The sequence below is a fragment of the Tupaia chinensis genome, unplaced genomic scaffold (genome assembly GCF_000334495.1).
Source record: "Tupaia chinensis unplaced genomic scaffold, TupChi_1.0 Scaffold138126_1, whole genome shotgun sequence".
Classification (NCBI taxonomy): Eukaryota; Metazoa; Chordata; class Mammalia; order Scandentia; family Tupaiidae; genus Tupaia; species Tupaia belangeri.
Genome location: NW_006198026.1, coordinates 1779741 through 1800008, shown reverse-complemented (window position 1 = coordinate 1800008; position 20268 = coordinate 1779741). Strand labels below are relative to the sequence as shown.

Genomic DNA, 20268 nt, shown 5'->3' with positions numbered 1-20268 from the left:
ATATAATATATAATGCAATATAATTAATATATTATATATAATATAATATGATCAATATATCATATATAATATATGATATGATATATAAATATATATATGTTTATTTATTGCATTTGCACTTGCTAGAGAGAGAGGAGGCCCCAGCCCTCCATAGGGTGTGGTCATGCTGCATTTCTCCATCCCTTCAGGATTTGGGGCATGTACATGTGCCCAGCATGGTTTTCAAGCTGCCAGGGCAGGGATTCAGACTGCAGTTGGTTAAGTGGGATGCAGTTCACTTCATCAGTAGTGCTATGGGACCGATCTTAGATTCTGGCTATTGATCACTTTTCCCTTACATATAAAAAAGGATTCTTCAGCATATTTTTGTGGTGAGGTTATTTATTTATTTGCTAAAGAGCTTTATTTATTTTCTAAAGGGCACATGTGCTTGCTACAGAGGCAGAGTGAGGAAGGGGAGAGAGAGAGAATATGAGGGAAAAACCTAAAATGGATGGCTATATCATAATTCTTTCAGCTCCATATCTTTTTTCAGGATTTTGGGCATCCAGGTACATGCTTCCAGGGTGTTGTCCAAGCTGCTGAGTCTAGGACTCAGATCCTGTAGTTGGTCATGTGGGATTCAGCCACCTTGACTATAAAGCCACCAGCTAGCCCCTGTGGTATAAAATTTATGGACTACCAGTTCTCTGGCTTTCATTTTTCCTAAAAACATTATTTATCCCTGGCATGTAAAGTATATTTTCACTGAAAATAAAATTATGAGGTCATAATATTTTAAAGATTTTTAAAATTTAAAATGTCATATTATCTTTTAGTCTGCATTATTTCTAATGAGAAAGAAATTGTCAAGCATATCATCAAAATCTCATTTTTATTCTCTCTGCTTTGAACATCTTCCCTTTATCTTAGTTTTATGAAATTACATTATGGTGTGACTATATATAGTTTTCTTTGTACTTTCCTTTCTTCATGTACCATTATATGCTTGGATCTGTGGATTTCATAAATTGGGGAAAAAACTCAGCTAATTTTTTGCAATGCTTTTTAATTTAAACCATTTTTATTGTCTCCCAGTCTTTTAGGTCTCTTAATTCTTTAATTTTTTTTTCAATCAACTCATATAAGCTCTTTTGGTTTACATTTAATTTCAATCATCATTTTGCCTTTTCTAAAATGCTGTTAAGTTCATCCAGGAATTGTTTATTTAACTTGTTGTACAGTTTTAGTTATAGAATTTGCATTTGGTTCTTTTTTAGAAGTTGGTTTTTAATTTTTGTGGAATCTCCTGAAATTTCCTACCCTTTTGATCATAAACATATTTAAAAAAATTGTTTCAACATTTTTCCCTTAGTATTTTGGGAATATTTATGATAACTTTAAAGTTGGGCTAAATTTCATGCCCAGGTTATATCAGGGTTGGTATTAATAAACTACTATTATTCTCTACTGTAGGTAGATTTTTTAAATTATTTACTGAACATTAAGAATAATAAATTATAGAAAACTAGAATATGCTCTTTCTTCTGAAAAGTGTTGAGTTTATTTCAGTAGGCAATGCAATTACTTAGAGACCACCTTACACTTGTGAATACTAGCTAGCTCTTTACACTTTACTTGGGTGAGATGTCTGGAAAGCCAAGGATGCTTCCTACGGTCTTCTAATGTGGTGGGACTCAGCTTCCAAATTCTGCTTTTCCATGAAATTTATCAGAGTTTGGTGTCAGACTTTGTTAGGAAGTATCTAGAAAGAGCCTTTACTCTCAAGAATGGTTCTTATTCGCATGGTTTAATCAGTTTGGTTTCACATCTCGATGTTTTGAATTTTAAGGAGATATATGCTATCCTGCTGAGCTGAAATTCTAGTTTCCTACAGCACTGCTTGAACTCTATTATCACTTTTCTGCTGTCCTATATAATCTCCTCCTCTTTCAAATACTTTTTGTTCTTAACTTTCTTAAATCTTATTAAAATTCACTAGAACATATAGGTCTTTCCCCTTGAAATTCATTGTCACTGTAATTTTATAAGCCCTTTCACTCTAAAGCCTAGCCTTTTTTTCTTTCTAATTGTAAAAAAAAAGAAAAGAAAATTGACTTACTATTCCTGCATTTATTTATTTATTTATTTATTTATTTATTTTTTAAGAGATTTTTATAATAAGGCACATGTGCTTGCTGGAGAAACAAGAGAGCAGAGAGGCAGGGAGACAGAAAGCGAGAAATCATCCCTCGAGGGGAAGATCATGCCACAATCCCTTTTCCTCCATTCTCCTCTTGGGATTTTGGACATGCACTCATGGGCACCTGGCTTGAATTTAAGCTACTGGATCCAGGACTTGAACCACACTTGACTACATGAAAGTCTGGCAACATAATCATTATGCCTTCTGCTGGTCCCTCTTCATTTCATTTTATTTCTCCATTTGATCTTTTTTTTTTTTTTTTTCCTTCTGGAACCGCTATTGGACTGATATTTAGACTTTTGCTTCTGTACTTCATGTCTCTTCAAATATTTCCATTCTCTACTGTGAGGGTTCTTTTGCCAAATCTTCCAGCTTACTTATTCTTGGACTTCGTTTATTCAACAAATTTATCTACTAATTTATTTATTTAATAATTATATTTTTATACTTATCACCAATGGAATAACATAAATTTTATGTTATTTAAAAATCGGGAGCAGCCTGCGGTCTGGTGGTTAAGGTGGCTGCATTCTACATGACTGACATGCAGTTCAAGACCTAGACTTGGTGCCTATCAAACATGTCAGCTCATGTGTGTGCACGCCCAAAAGGAGGGATAAATGGAGAAAGGATGGTAGCATGATCATACCCCATGGGAGTGTTCTTTGTAATTTTCCTTCTCTCTCTTTTTCTGTTGAAAAAGATGTTGAGCACATTCACCCTATAACAGCTTTTTTTTCAAAGTGTTCTTTGTGTCTTATTACTTGCAGCAGATGTGGAGTAGATTATTCCATTTGTCTTCTTTCTTCCATAATAGTTTTGCTCCAGACTTTGTATATTTTATTTTTATAGGCCCCTAACTGCTTAGACTGGTATTGCCTACAGGAAAAAGAATAGCCTAGATTCCTACCCATACTTCTCTAGTTGAAGGGGAAGAGTTCTTCAGGACAGAGAGAGTCTGGGTGCAGTATTATTTCCATCATTTGTGTCTTAAGGAGGAGACAGTGGTGGGAGAAAGACCTCACCCTTTTTTCTTTTTCTTTCTTTTTTTTTTTGAGAGGTTTTTACTATAAGGTGCATGTGCTCACTGGAAAGACAGAGAGAGACAGAGAGACAGAAAGTGAGAAATCACCCCCCGGGGGGGAGGGGGGATGGCCACGCTGCAATCCCTTCTCCTCCATTCTCCTCTCGGGATCTTGGCCACGCACACACATGTGCCCGGTGTGAGTTTTAAGCCACCGGGTCAACTACGTGGGAGTCCTGCGACATAGCCATTACGCTAACTGGTGGTTCTCCCTCCAATGCTCCCAGTTTTTAAAACCTGAGCTCAGGGCATTGCTCCTTTCTGAAGGTAGCTTACATCTTGGGAGTGATTTGGCTTAAAGGAGGGTATTGGGAATGGGGGGAGGAAGATGAGAAGATGCTCCAGAACCCATTCATCTGGTTGTACAACGCCCAGTGCAGCCACACTCTGGTTCTCTCTCATTTTTCCCCATCATATTTCAAATTAGAGTCGCCGCTTTTTTGCTTCAAAGTAATATCAGGCAATGACCTATCCAGCATTATTTACAAAGAAAAGAAACCTCATTTATAACACAAAGCTTTCTCTCAGACTAACCCCCGGAATATTGTCACTGGCTTCTTTTATTCCAGCCTAATAATCTCACCACATTTTTCTCTCCCAATTAGAGCTCGAGTATGTATTGGTTACTGACATATCTGAGATAAGCCATCCATCCCGACCTGCCTCTTTTTAGTGGTATTTTCAATATTGTTTTACCCTAGATAGAAAGCAATTTACTTGTGAAATTTAGAAACCCCTTCATCTTACTTTTATATGATACAATGTTTTACTTCTTAAAGCACTTTCACATTGATCAGCTTATTTAATACTTAAAATGTTATGTGAGTCATGGAAGCAGATTTTTTATCTCCCATTGTACTAATAAAGGAGTCAAGGCCACATAGTTAAGTGGCTTACATGAGGCTAAACTGTAAGGAGCTGTGAACATCTTGCATACAGGGGAGAACTATCTTTACATAGTAATCAAGAAAAAAGGACAGGCAAACCTACAATAAATTACCCAGAGCAGTTCCATCAAGATCACAGGAGCTCATATCCTGTTCCTTGTTATAATTTGATGCTATGATTTGTGACAGGACATTGCGTTTATTTCTGCGAGTGGCTGTATTAGTCTACATGGATTACCATAACCAAGTACTACAGATGGAGTAGCTTAAACAAGAGAAATATATTTTCTCACATTTCTGGAGATTGGAAGTATGAGAATGGTGTACTCACACGTTTGGTTTCTGATGAGGGCTCTCTTTCTGAATTTGTTGGGGGCCACCTTCTTGCTGTGTTCTCACAAGTCAGAGAAAGGGTGAGATAGCAAGCTCTCTGGCTTCTTTTCTTACATGGGCAGTAATCCCACTGAAGGACAGCCCCCGCCATCATGAATCCAACTAATCTTATTACTTTTTTTTTTTTTTTTTTTTTTTTTTATTCTGCTCTTGATTGCATCTAGATTTTTAACTCTTTCTCTTCCTGGTTTCAAGATGAGAATATTTTGAGCTCCACTTTATCCTGGATCCGAAGATCAGTTATACTTCTCTCTTTCTATGTTGGCTAAATTTCCAGACCGTGATGTTAAAGTCTAGGTTTAAATCATGATTTTTCAAATCTGCTTCAATTTTGCAACATTCAATTAATTTTCATCCTTATCACATTCTTTAGACCCTAATAAAGCCTTTACACATGAATATTTTCCCTCTTCCTATTCTATTAGGATCCACCAGTGTGTTATTCACAAATTAGCATATTAGATGGGAACGATGATTTTCTTAGTTTGTTCACATTTTAAATTACCTTAGTTAGTAAGACATAAATGCCTATAATCTAGTTTAAATTGATCTTTGACACTTCAATGTTTTAGCTTTGAGTGACTTTTGATAGTGACACTGCACTGAATCTTTCATTGGAGATATTACATGATTTTATACAGAAGAAAATAAGTAGTGAAGAAAATGTAGAAAGTCATTAAATTGCTGTGACAATAATGAAAATTTTAAAGTTTTGATTTGAGTACAATATGAAACAGATTTCTCATGATATGTTTACTGGAGAAAAGATATAATTTGTCTAAAATATTATAAAAATTTAAGTTCAATATATAAAGTATATAGTTCAGTAAATTTTTCTAAATGATAGCTAACTTCCTTAATACTGATATTTTTATTCCTACATTTTCTGATTCTGCATGGACTCACATATATGTTAAGTAGTTTACTTATTCAAAAAGCCATTTAGCATCACTAATGAAAATGACTGAAAAAGCTTAAATAGGCTAGTTCCATGGCTTGATAGTTCAGACTGCTGAATCTCACCTCTAACAGTGTGGTTTTAGTTCCAACCACACAGTTTGAGAAGCATGCCAAATGCATGTGTGTTTGTGCCCAAAATCCCGAAAAGAGGGAAAGGTGAAGGAGTGATCATTCCCAATGGGAGAGGGTTTGTTTCCCTCTTTCTCTTTCAGGAACACATGCACCCACTAGGAAAAATCAAAACACATTAAATTACAAAAAAGAGAGTCTGAACTATTTTGTTCTTGACTTTTGGAGCCTCTATTAATTTATCTGCCAAAAGAGGGTGAGACCTTCTGTTCTGCACACATAGTACGATTGTATGAGATAAAGAGGACATAGAAACACTTTATATACTATAGAATGCTGTATATAACATTAAGAGTTGTTAGAAAACATGATGCATTTTTATGCTGAAAGTTATTTTTTAATATACAGTAAGTGCAATTCAAACTGGCTGAAACATAGGGATCCACTAGTCTGTAAAATCATAAATAAAATTCTAATAATCTTAACAAAATTCTAGGTATGAAAAATATTTGATCTGAAATAAGTTTCTTTTTCTTTAAGCTTATTTACTTTATTTCTTCCATGAACAAGATAGATAGAGAGAGTCAGCACCTTCAAAAGGGTCTCATTACACTCTATCCTCTGCTTCAGACAACCCCAGGTCAGGGGCATCACATGCCAGCATACTAAGAGATGTCTCCAGATATAATCTCAGAATCTTCCCATGAGGATCAGTTTTGCAGAGTGTCACGTTTTATCTCTGTACTATGAGGGGCCAAAGTCTATTGCTTTTTAGGATAATCAAAAGGAATTTTACTGGAAATTATTTTTAATTTTCAAAGTTTAGACTGCTCTTACTTTTGATAGTTGATTTTTGAACAATCTTATGTTGCTCAGTTGATAACAAACAAATATCTAGCTAAACAGCAAAAACATATTCGCTACTAGAGATTAAAATATATTTTCTGTGTGGTCACTATAAACGTAATCTGGAATTAGGAAAAATACATATATGTATTATTTTGTTCTGGAGTCAAATTTTCTTTGGTTATTTCTTCACCTTTTCTTCCAGAACTAAGAAATGCTAGAATTCTTCAACATTCTGTTAAAGAATGATATTATAGCTCTCAGTTATTCTGAAATTTTTTATATTCACTAGAGGATAACATACATTCTTTTTTAAAAAAATTCTCACAGTGACCTTATTTGATGTCTAGCATCTGTCCTACTTTGGTTTTGTGTCTGATCTGCTGATACTGAACACAGAGAAAGTAGTAATTTCAAGATGTCAATATGAATATTGCAATGTGCTGAAAGGAAAACACAGTATGTAAAATCCTAACATAAATCATTTGAAACTGATAACTGTCACAGAAAAAAAAAAATTAGCTTGGTAAAACCCTATTTGTCATGATTATGGAAAAGGACTAACAAAATATTACACTAAATATGGCAGTTTCATATTATGTACGTTATGTTCATAACACACTTCTAGTGGCAGAAAATACTGATACTTGTGGCTGACAGACCCTAAGGTGACTTTCAATTATTATTGCCTCCTGATTTTCATGTCTTTGTATAATTCTCCATGGAGGGTGCAAGGAAACTGACTTTGTAACTAATAGACTCTAACATAGGTGATGAGATGTTACTTCCATGATGGTATTACATTATGTAATTAAGGGTTCTCATTTAGAAGACTAGAGCTAGAAATGTAGGAATGAAGAAATAAGAAGCCATTTTTAGAGAAGATCATTTGAAAAAATATTTAGGTGGGTTCCAGGACCTACAAGTATTGACTAGGACCTGAAGGTAGCCTCTAGACAACAGCCAGACAATGCCAGGGCCCTCTTCGTACGCGCGATAGCACTAATTTTGTCAATAGCCTAAATAAGTTTGGATTCCTTCTTCTTTTGAGCCTCCAGATATCAACATATCCCAGTCAACACTGACTGCAATCTTATGAATTCAGAATAGAATCTAGCTAATCCAGGCTCAGCTTCCTAACATACATACATGGCTAGATAATAATGTGTTATTTTAAGCTGCTGCAGTTAATTTTTTATGGCAAAATAAGTAGCTAACACAGTACTGTTGATTTAATTTGGCTTATCAATAAAACCCTCTGAGGGTCTATGAGTAGATCCCTTCTTACCTTATTTTAAATTTTATCCTAAGACTAAGTGTCTGCGACTACTGAAAAGGATGCCTGACTAACAGTAATGTGAAGTTTACAAAGATAAATCATAAATCCAGTATTTTCTTTGACAATTTCAATGCAATATTTTCCATAAAAGTAACTTCAGCTGGGACCAGCAGATGGCATAATAATTAAGGGTGCTGGACTCCCACAAGGCTAACCACAGTTTGAATCCCAGACCTGGCGGCTTGCTTTCTCACTTTCTCTCACTTGCTCTGGCCCTCTCTGGTTAAATTAAAATAAATCAGTAATTAAATAAAGTTAAATAAAATAATTCTTTAAAAAAGTAACTTCATCTATATGTAATGAAATATGAATTAATATTTTTAAATTAAAATCTCTATCTACAGACATCATTACTGGTGAAACAATAAGATTAAATTATTTCCATTGAGGTGCAAGCAGAAAGTGTCTAATTTTATTGTAAATAAAAAGATGTAAAATGCTTTCACTTTGGGCTGATAAGTGGAAGTAATGGCTGGGACTTAAGTAGCCATTAGGGCTATGAAATGTGCCATTTATTGATGATGGTTGAGAAATAAAACGGAAGGAGCCTGAATCCTTGAGGACTGAGTGGAACAGAGTCATTGTGTTAGTTTCTAAAATGATACATGGGGCCTTAATCAGAGTGAAGCAATTTTTTATTCTGTTTAAATCATGGCTACACAGAGTTTATCAACACTTTCATATGCTCTGCCAATATGAACACACACAATTTGTGAGTTATAAAATAATATATTAGTCTGAACTTCTTTATCTGGCTGAAGGGAAAAGATCAACCTAACCCTAGTAAAGTTAGACACAAGGTCACCTTAATGCTAGTATTGTAAAAGAATGCACAAATGGCTTGTATTTCAAGATAAAGTAACATGTAAGCAAAGACACAGAGTCCTGGAAATGTGTAGTGATCTGCTGGAAGGCAGTGCAGGATTGAGAGAGAGCTGATACTGTATTGAGTCATCAGAATAGTCATGATGCATTTTTGAAAAAAATAAAAAGAACAATACATCATGACATTTCTGATGACCTAATATTTGGGGATAATAGCAATGGATAGTTTGAGAAATCAGGACAGTGTAGAGTTTGTAGATCATCCTATAGATCATGAGTAATGTCAACATTTCTTACTTAAGAATAAGACAGATCTAGGAAAGTAAAGCCCAGCAGTATGGCACACGGACTGAAAGGGGAAAAGGCTGAAAGTTCTAAAATCAGACAAAAGGCTACCACAATGCCCCAGAAGAGAAAAAAAGACAATACAAGAAATAGGAATAAAAACAAAATTATAGTCGCTATTTATGCAAACACAAAATTAGCAATAGTATTTATTGTTGAGCAGGAGTATTTCTTATTGATCAAGAATATTTATTGTTCTACAGATTTCTTCAAAAAGTTCATGGAAAATGAATACTATAAAAACTATGTATATATTTTTTTAAAAAAATTTGCATGAAGACTAACTCATACTTCAATTCCATTATACATAAACCTTTTGAAGTGTTCAGGTATTTCTGATGTCTAATCTAGTAACTTGTATGTAGTAGGTACATAGTAAATTGCTGTTCAATATTTTCTTGATTGTAAAAAATGTTATCAGTTGAGAAAAAGTATATATTGTTATTCTATACTCAATTATAGTGCATGATTATGAAATGAACATTTTATAGCATATATATCCACTATTACTTTTTGGAAAAGATACCAATCCTTTCATATTTTTCACTTAAAAGAATGTAAAATTATTGGGACCATCAGTTAGCATAATGGCTATGTCTCGACTCCCAAGTAGTCGACCGCGGTTTGAGTCCCGGACCCGGTGGCTTAAACTCACTCCGGGCACGTGTGCGTGCATGCCCAAGATCCCGAGAGGAGAATGGAGGAGAAGGGATTGCAGCGTGGCCATCCCCTCTGGGGGGGGGTGATTTCTCGCTTTCTATCTCTCTGTCTCTCTCTGTCTGTCTGGTGAGAGCACGCGCCCTATAGCAAAAACCTCTCTGAAAAAAAAAAAAAAAGAATATAAAATTGTGACCATAAATCAATTTGCTTTATGTTTAGAAGTCCAAGTATGCATTAACATGCACATGTAATTCTTAAAGTGAAAAGTGAGTTCTGCTGTTACTTCCAGAGTTGTATAGGAAACTGATTGCCATTTTACTTTGTCCATATTTTCTGTGACCTAAAACCTATGCTCGATATTGTCACAGGATAGTTTTCATGTTTTATTTAAACAACTGGTAAAAGCTAGAAAGAAAAATTCTTATTTTCTTCGTATTATTTATTTCCTTGCCTGAATTGTTAATACATCTTAATCTCCTGACACTCATGCAAATTTCAACAAAAAATATTGTCATAAACAAGTCTGTTAAGGGAAAGGAATATGAGGAAAGAATAGTTTGTGGGAGCATAATGGTAATAGCTTAGAGCTAACATCTTAATTGCTAAATATTTAGGAATATCAATTAGAAACATCTGAAATACATAAATAATTTAAACATTTTTATAAATCCCTTGCTACATTTATAAGACTGCAAATAATTGGTTTCTTATGTTCAAAAATAAGTAAAAGTGCATCTTTATAAATCTCCAGTACTATCAACAGAATCTGCCAATAGATTTTAATCGGGCTTCCTACATTAGTAAGCAGCTGGAGATACCTTGTCTCTGTTGTACCGTGTAGTGGGCATAACAGTTCAGCATTGTAGCATCCTTAGGGTCTTGGTCGATGTATAGCTAAAACCAATGCAGAATACCAATGCAGGTGGCCGGTACCAGTTTTCCATTGCTTTTCCCTACTAATGCTATCTCTTTCATCTATGAGCTTATTCTAAACAGATCTTCAGAAGGTAGAAGCAACCATTACTCATGACTCTTCTGAGTTGTGACAAGTCATGCACCCATGGCTCAGCCATCTAGAGTGACAAAGGTAAGGACAGTAGGCAGAGCAGTTCTAATCAACTGACAGCATTTTAAAAAGAAGGGCTCTTTGAAAGGGTGAATCATAATGAGTATTGGTTAACTAATTCTACTGTAATAAATTACCACAAACTCGGTAGCTAAAATTAAATCAAAGTTATCTCACAGTTCTGGAGGCCAGAAGTTTAAAACGAAGGTCATAACAGGATCCTACTTCCTACAGAAACTCTAGAGGAAAATGTACTTCTCGTCTCTTCCATCTCTTAGCAGTCCCACGGGTTCTTCGGCCGTTGTAGCATCACTCCATACTCACACTGCCTCCACCTCTTTCCTTTCAAAACTTTCTCTACGTCTCTTGTAAGGATGCATGTTATTTTACTTAGGGCTCATCCAGACCATCCAGGACAAACTCCTTCTCCCCAAATTCTTAGTCTAATCACATCATTGGCGATATAAAGTGATAGTCACAGGTTCTATAAATTAGAACATAGACTTTTTTGGGGGGTTGACAGAGGGCGGCATTGGTTAGCCCATTATAAGATGGATGATTTGTTTGCAACTTGAACCAGTTTCTCACCCTCTCTGTATGCACTTATTTTCTCATTTAAAGAAAAGTGACTTTCACAGGCATTTATGCATGATTTTTAGGTGATATAATAAAATAAAGATAGATCACTTTATCCAAAAGCTTAAAAATAAAAAAAAATAATTTTCAGCAAGTTTTCTTCCATTTCGCTCTTTGTCCATTCCTCCATCTATTTAATCACCCTATAGTCACTGGACTTATTTTCTGGATCAAGCTATGTGCTAGCATATACAGAATGATACTCAGTTATTTCATGACAGAATGATGCTAGCTAGCTGTTTTGAGGTATATAAGAATATTTTTTTTTCAAAAGTTAAATATTGGGCCATTTTGAATGTGTGAAAAGGCAAAATCCACACTCCAGTTGAATTCTCCACTTTCACAGTATACAACTTCCCTTCCCTCTTGTGGAAACCCATAAACAAATTTATTCCTTCCTATAGTTATCAAAATCTACTTACTGCGGGACCAGCAGATGGTGTAATGGCTGTCGCTAGACTCCCATGGAGATGACCACAGTTCAAGTCCCGGACCCAGTGGCTTAAACTCATACTGGGCACATGGGCATGTGTTGCCCAAGATCCCGAGAGGAGAATGAAGGAGAAGAGATTGTGGCATGGCCTGACACCTCCACCCCCCTGGGTGAGGTGATTTCTCACTTTCCATCTCTTTGTCTCTCTCTGTCTTTCTGGTGAGTGTTTGCGCACTATAACAAAAACCTGTCAAAAAAAAAAAAAAAGTCTATTTGCTAAATGAGACCTGAAATATAAGAATGATGCTTAGTGTTTCCTCTGGTTTCAGCTTGTATTCTAGTGCAAAGAGTAGACTTTGGATCACATAATAGAGAGCAAAACCAAATCTGGCCAAAGCAGCATGAACTAATATAGCTTACTGTGAGAGAACAATGTCAATGCAGAAAATGATAAAGTATATAAGACTAAAAAAGTTAGAAGAAAGGAACGCAGTTCATTTTACAGTGTATTTTTGTTTTGAGAAATTAGCAAATAAAAGTGAGGTGTTCCATTTGTACTAATATGAAAAAAATAATTGCTTTAGAAGAATTCTTATTGCTTTGGGAAACAGTATATAAACAAGGAATGAAAGTAAGTCACGGCATTTAAATTACGCTATTGAGTAATAGACTACATTCTCTTTTCCTTTTATATATTCTTAATGAGATAAGAGTTAGACCTACTTATAGGCAGATAGGGTAATGACTCTTAAAGGAAGTCACTGTTTTTTTTTTTTTAATGAAGTCTCTGGTTTTTTGTTTTGTTTTGTTTTGTTTATGGTCTGATTAATGCAAAATATATATCCCTTTTACATGTCTCTGAAGAATTTACAAATCCTTACTTAAAAAGCAAGAGATAGGGATATTGAGCACACAGACTGGATAAAGAGCCAAGATGGAGTCACAGTAGCTGTTTTCATAGCCCAAAGCTGGCTACCTTAGGGCTTAGAGCAACTGTAGCTAAGGGAAACAGTTTCAGTTTAGTAACTTTCTTCTAACAGAAGTACAACACAGGTGTTGAGTCTGATCACCTAGCACTCCCACATCATTAGGAATAAAACTTAGCAGTTAGAGCATCATGTAAATATTGTTGCTTTAGAGACTTTAGGATTTTTATGGGGTTCATTATAAAATTTGTAATGAGGGCCAGCCCATGATATAGTGGTTAAGGAGCCTGGATTCCATGTGGCTGGCTGTGTGGTTGGAAGCTTTAGAAACATGCCAGGCACTTCTGCATATGTGACCAAACTCCCAAAAGAAGGGAGAAAGAGAAGGGATTGTGTGTGGTGTGACCATTCCCCAAGGGGAAGGCTTCCCCTCTCTTTCCTTTCTCTCTATAGCAACTGTATGTGCTCCCTGGCAAATTAATAGATAGATAGATAGATAGATAGATAGATAGATAGATAGATAGATAGATAGATATAGATCGATACCTAAAAATGCATGTAAATAAGGGGAAGAGGCTATGGAATGATATATCACAGCTGAATAAAAAATAGGGACAATTTAATACTTTTGTTTTGAGAGAGATTTTTGCTATAGAGCATGTGTGCTCACCAGAGAGACAGGCAGAAAGCAAGAACTCATCCTCTAGGAGGGATGGCCATGCTGCAATCCCTTCTCCTTTATTCTGGTCTCGGGATTTTGGGTATGCATGCACTTGTGCCGAGTGTGAGTTTTAAGCCACTGGGTCTGGGACTTGAACCGTGGTCAAGTATGTGGGAATCCAGTAATGCAACCATTATGCCATCTGTTGCTCCCTAATACATAGTTTTTAAAAACTAGTAGAACTATTAACAAGTGGACACAACATAATCTAATGTTCCATGTTGAAGAAGATGAATATTCTTGATTTGATTCTTGTACACTGTAGACATGACTTAAAATCCCATTCTGTAGCCCAGAAAGCTATACATGGAATATATGTATAACATAAATCATAATTAAAATTAAAATATCTTACTTTAAAATCAAGATGAAAATTCTTGAAATTAAACTAGACTTTTAGACATCTTCATGCTCTTTGGTTAGTTGATTATGTTTTATCTACCTAATATTATGTTTCATCAAGCAAAAGTGGCTCAAGGTAATTAATATTTAGATATTTTTCTCATAAGTTAGAACTTACTAATACCTTTTATATTAATTAACAAGTTTTAAGACTAAGACATTTAAGTCAATTATTAAGGTTGCTTTTCAGATGAACTGCAATATTCAGTTTTGTCTTTTACTAGTATAAACACTTCAATGATTACAACTAACATTACCTAGGATGAGATAACAATGAAAAATTGTATTTCCTTTCAATATATGCCTAAACTCTAGTACAAAAATAACTCAGATTTACTTCCATATATACATTATAAAAATAATTTAAGTAAGACATTAAATAAGGAATAGTTAAAAGATAATCACAAAAGAAAGTATCAATATTGCTTCACAATTTATTATATGCCAGATACAACTTTATTGTTCTTCTTTAGAATATTTGTGAACATAGGATGAGCTAAGGAAAAAAAATAGAGAATAACTATACCTTAAGAGGAATAAAATAAATAAATAAGAGAGGAAGGAAGGAATAAAGAAAGAAGAGAATGGTTTCTGTTACGAAAAAGGCCAGAGCAGGTGTCTCTTTATGTGGGATTTTAGACTTGCAGAAGAAACAATATGTACATATTGATATTTGAAGATTTCAAAAATACTCAAATACATAGAAACTAAATAACCTACTCTTTAATGACTTCACAACTAATGAATGAATAAAGACTGAAAATCACAAGACTCATGGAAGTCAAAGACAATGAGGACACAAGTCTCCATGATCTTTGGGACACTGTAAAAGCAGTCATAAGAGGGAAGTTCATAGCAATTACTACACATAAGAGGAAGATGGAAAGAAGGCAACTGGATTATCTAACATGGTACATCAGAGAACTGGAAAAGAAACAGCAAAAAAATTCTGAAAAACTCCAGGAGAAAGAAAATAATAAAAGATACCATCAGAAATAAATGAAATAGAAAATAAATTAACTATACAGAAAATAAATGAAAGTAAAAGCAATATCAACATAGAAAGGTCATTTCTCAACACAATAAAAGCTATCTACGAAAAACCCATAGTGAACATTATCCTTAATGGGGAAAAGCTAAAGGCTTTTCCACTAAAAATGGGTACAAGACAAGAATACCCACTTTCTCCACTCCTTTTCAATATAGTACTGGAAATCCGTGCCAACACAATCAGAAAAGAGAAAAAAAATAAAAGGCATTTGAATAGGAAAAGAAGAAATGAAATTCTATTTGCAGATGACATGATTGTATACATAGAAGACCCAATAGTATCCATGAAAAAATTCCTGGAAGTACTCATGAATACAGTAAAGTTTCAGGATACAAAATCAACATACAGAAATCTATAGCATTTCTATATACAAACAGCAGGCATACTGAGATAGAACTGAAAAATGTAATTCCATTTACCAAAGCCACAGAAAGTATTAGATACCTAGGAATATATCTAACCAAAGAAGTTAAAGACCTCCACAAGGAAAACTATGAGAAGCTAAAAAAAGAAATTGAAAATAACACAGAAAAAGTAGAAGGATGTCTCATGTTCTTGGATTGGAAGAATTAATATAATCAAAAATGGCAATTCTACCCAAATTATTCTACATATTTAATGCAATCCCGATCAAAGTACCAGACACATTCTTCACAGATCTAGAAAAGACAATCATAAAATTTGTCTGGAATCATAAAAGACCTCATATTGCCAAACTAATCCTACACAAGAAGAGTGGAATGGACGGCATCTCACTCCCAGAACCAAAAATATACTACAAAGCTGTGGTAATCAAAACAGCACAGAAACAGACATGTGGACCAATGGAACAGAATAGAGTCCCCAGAAATAAATCCCCAAGCATATGGTCAACTGATTTTTGACAAAGGGTACCAGTCAATCCAGTGGGAAAAGGAAAACCTCTTCAGAAAATGATGCTGGAAAAACTGGAATTTCACCTGCAGAAAGATGAATCTGAACCCCTACCTCTCACCATCGACAAAAATCAACTCGAGGTGGATCAAAGATCTAAACCTAACACCTCAAACTATAAAACTTCTCCTGGAAAACACTGGGGAAACTCTGGGAGACACTGGGGTTGGTAAAGACCTCTTAAATAAGACCCCCAAAGCATAGTCAATAATCCCCAAAATAGAGGAGTAGGATTACATCAGACTACGAGGTTTCTGCATAGCAAAAGACACAGTAATTGGTGTGAATCCACAGCCTTCAGAATGGGAAAATATTTTTGTAAACCATGTGTCAGATAAGGGACTGATAACCAGAATACACAAGGAACTCCAGCAACTATTCTGAAAAAAGATGATCAACCCTACTAAGAGATGGGAGAATGAGTTGAAAAAAAAAACACTCTTTAAGGATAACATTTGAATAGCAGAAAGGCATATGAAAAAAATGTTCAACATCTCTCATTGTAAGGGAAATACAGATCAAAGCAACAACGAGATACCACCTAATCTCAGTCAGAATGACTAAGATTAAAAAAAAAAAAGGTAATTGCTGGCAGGGGAGTGGTGAAAGGGGAACCCTCTTACACTGCTGATGGTAATGTAAATTGGTTCAACCACTGTGGAGAACAATTTGGAAATTCATCAAATATCTACAAATAGAACTACCATATGATCCAGCAATCCCACTCCTGGGTATCTACCCAAAGGACAGAAGAATACTTAATAGGAAAAGTGCTTGCACATCGATGTTTATTGCGGCATTATTCAAAATTGCTAAGACATGGAACCAACCCAAATGCCCATGAACAGATGAATGGAAAAAACTGTGCCACATATACTCTATGGAATACTATTCAGCCATAAAAAAAGAAAAGACCCTGACTTTTGACAGAAAGTGGATGAATGTGGGGAATAGCAGTGTAATGGCTATGTCGCTGAACTCCCTTCCATGTAGGTGACCACGGTTTGAGTCCCGGACCTAGGGGCTTAAACTCACACCGGGCACACGTGTGTGTGTGCCCAAGATCCTGAGAAGAGAATGGAGAAGGGATTGTGGCATGGCCATCCCCCCTGGGGGGTGATTTATTGCTTTCTCTCTCTCTGTCTCTCTCTGTCTTTCTGGCAAGCACATGCGCCCTATAGCAAAAATCCTCTAAAAAAAAAAAATTGGATGAATATGGAAGATTTACTGCTGAGTGAAGCAAGCCAGGCTATGAAGGAGAGACACTGTATATCCCCACTTAATATATACTGAGTGTCTGCACTCTATGACTGAAACTGATTGAATAAAGTGTATAGAAACACAGTAAAGGGTTATGAACACCAGATATAGTGTGGGTCAAAGAGTAGAGTCTGAGGAAGGACATTTAGAAGAAAAATAGAGAAGAGAAGCATTAATGGGACAAAGAAATGTGGTATTATCTGTTGAAGATAACTTTCCAGTATTATCAACTGGACAAGGGGGAAATGTACACATGTTGGAATAGTCACTTTGTAAGGTAAATAACATGATTGAATGTATAAAAGAATATGAAGTAAAAAATAAAAATAAAAGAAGTTGAAAAAAATTGAAGTTTTTATCTAAATAAAACCACAGTTTGTCACTTTATTAATGAAACATTCAAATGAACCAGCCTTGTAACTAATTCCACCTGAATGAAAATACATTTCTGTGTAATTTTATAAGCACATGAACTATTTTAACTATTAAAATAGAATTGCCTTGAAAAATAAATGAATAGAAGCTCTGACTAGAACAGTCAAACTCATCATGGTATACTACATGGGTTTACAAATACTTTAGTATATTTACATTTGCCTAAGATTCTTTGGTCTAGAATAATAAAATAAATAATAAAAAGTAAAATATTTGGAACCCTACCTGTAACAAGAAAGCTGCATCTCCCGGCTCCAGCTTCATTTATGATGCTACAATTATAAACCCCATAGTTTTCATTGGACAGACTCTTTACTGGGTACTCTGTGTACTCCTGAGAGTCAAACTGCCCCGTCCGTAATAATTTATTGCCCAAGCGCCACTCATATGTCAGCACTCGTATCGGATAGGCTCTCAGTACTCTTCAGCTCATGGTGACACTTCGGTCCTGGCCTTGCCGTATTTCTAGGAATGCTGGTTCCACAGCAGGAGGATCTGTAGAAAAGACATATTAAAACATATGAAAAATGTTGCTTGCAATAAGCCAAAGGTCATTCTCACCATGAGAAGCTGTTGTTAAGAACACACACGCATCCACAGGAAAGGACTATAAGAAGTGGGAGGAAAACATACTTAGGCCCAAGAATTTCAGCACTGGTTGGGAAATGTGATTTCCTGAATGTATAACGTGAACGATTCTCACTGCTTTACAAAAGCATCTACAGGTAAAACTAGCAGAGTTATATTTTTCTTTTTAATTATATCCCAGAAAAAAAAATCATGACTATTTATATTATCTGCAATAAAATGATGCTCTGTATATAAAATGCAGAGTGAAATTTGGGCACCCAAATATTAGGATTTGAATCAGTTAATGTTAATTGGTTCATATTGGTGAATTTTAATTATCTCCATGTGTGGCTTAGTCTTCGAACTTGTGGGTACCTCTTATTTTATAAAATAAGTAATACAATTATGTAAATTTATTTTTTCAATTATCTGGTTTGATCTTATTTTATAAGTCATAATATTTATGTGTAAACCTTAAGCAAACTTTGTAAATTATACCATAGGTGGAGGTGGTTTCCAACCCACTGCAATAGCTCAATTATGTGGTATAATTGTGATTTTTTAATACATTAAATTCAAGCTTGCTACATTAAGTGCCTAATTTCTTTGTTTGATAGGAAGATTTCCAAAAGGTTTTACACACTTCTTTACTGTTTAGCATATAAAAAATACAATGTTTTCTTAATGACTTCCAATGGTCATAATAAAGTTATTTCCTGGGCTATCATGATGTGATTTATTCGATCAAGAAAATCAAGACCGTACTTAACACAATCTCATCCTTCATTAGGTATATATGGCACTCTCTTCTCTTTTGAGTTTTGCAGTGTAGAAATCCATCCAGTGACCCTTCCATCAAGACACTGAGGTTTTAGGACTCACATAACAAATACGCCTACACTGATATTTTAAAAATATTATTCCATCTTCTTTTATATATATAATAATGGTCTCCGTTATCACTGCTAGTATGTTGGCTGATATTTCTTCCTTCTTTCAGCAAATATGTTTAAACAACTTTATTAAATCTAATGTTATCAATTCATTGTTTTAGGATCATTTCTCCAAAATGCTAAGATATAAACATTTTTTAAATTTATTTTTTTAATTACATTTAATCACTGTACATCTTTACAGTGTATAACATGGTTTTTCCCAGCACCAATTCTGCTTTAAAGTACTTGATGGTCTAACACAGATGTATTGCAAATGGCATCAGGATGGTCCAGCTCCCTCACTTGCTGTTTACCTCTCTTGAAGGCCTTCTATGTCAATAGTTTGAAGGCCAAGGAAAAGACAAGTTATAGTGCACTTGCTGCCCATTACATAGCTATGGCCTTGCTTTTCTGTAATATGCATATGCCTATTACACAGATTTGCTTTTGGCAAGAGCCACTACCGTTCATGAGCCCTTAACAAGGTGCACCTGTGGAGAGCAATTCTCTAAGGTCAAAAACTGAGCCCAATTAAACAGCATTCAACAGTCCCCAAAGTGCCTCACATCTTTTTCCAACTCCCAGTGACTCAGTTTGACCTACCTTCCAGCAGAGGAGTGACCTTGTCAATCTACAGAATAGAGTCATATAAAAAGTCAACTTAGGGACTAGCAGATAGTGTAATGGTTATGTCACTGGACTCCCATGTGACCAACCGTGGTTCAAGTAATGGACCTGTTGGCTTGAAACTCACACTGGATGTATGTGCATCATGCCCAAAATACCAAGAGGAGAATGGAGTAGAAGAGATTGTGGTGTGGCCATCCTCCCTGGGGGTGCGGGGTGGGGTGTGATTGCTCGCTTTCTGTCTCTCTGTCTCTCTCTGTCTCTCCAGCAAGCACTATAGCAAAATCTTTCTTTAAAAAAAGAAAAAGAAAGTTAATTTACAAAACTAAAGTATAAAGAATAATATTAGTATGGCAAGTAAAGAAGAAGTGAATGATCCTCTGAGGACCTAACAGCTAAAGCATCTCAAGAAAGGTGACATGTTGGGACCAGCAGTTAGCATAATGGCTATGTTCCTGGACTCCCATGTAGCCGACTGTGGTTCGAGTCCCAGACCTGGTGGCTTAAACTCACACCAGGCGCATGTGCGTGCGTGCCCAAGATCCCAAGAGGAGAATGGAGGAGAAGGGATTGAGGCATGGCCATCCCTCCTGGGGGGTGATTTTTCGCTTTCTATCTCTCTGTCTCTCTCTTTCTGTCTGGTGAGCGCATGCACCCTATAGCAAAAAAATTATCAAAAA

The 20268-nt window shown here is 35.4% G+C and overlaps 1 protein-coding gene across 1 annotated transcript in view; it reads right to left on the bottom strand.

Annotated features, from left to right (window-relative positions):
- Positions 1-20268, bottom strand: part of LOC102500653 (MAM domain-containing glycosylphosphatidylinositol anchor protein 2) — a 550208-nt gene that overhangs the window by 102235 nt on the left and 427705 nt on the right. The window contains exon 10 of the mRNA XM_027776806.1: positions 17682-17951. Within this exon, the coding sequence (XP_027632607.1) occupies positions 17881-17951 (71 nt within the window). The 3' untranslated portion in view covers positions 17682-17880. The remainder of the gene's footprint in view (positions 1-17681; positions 17952-20268) is intronic.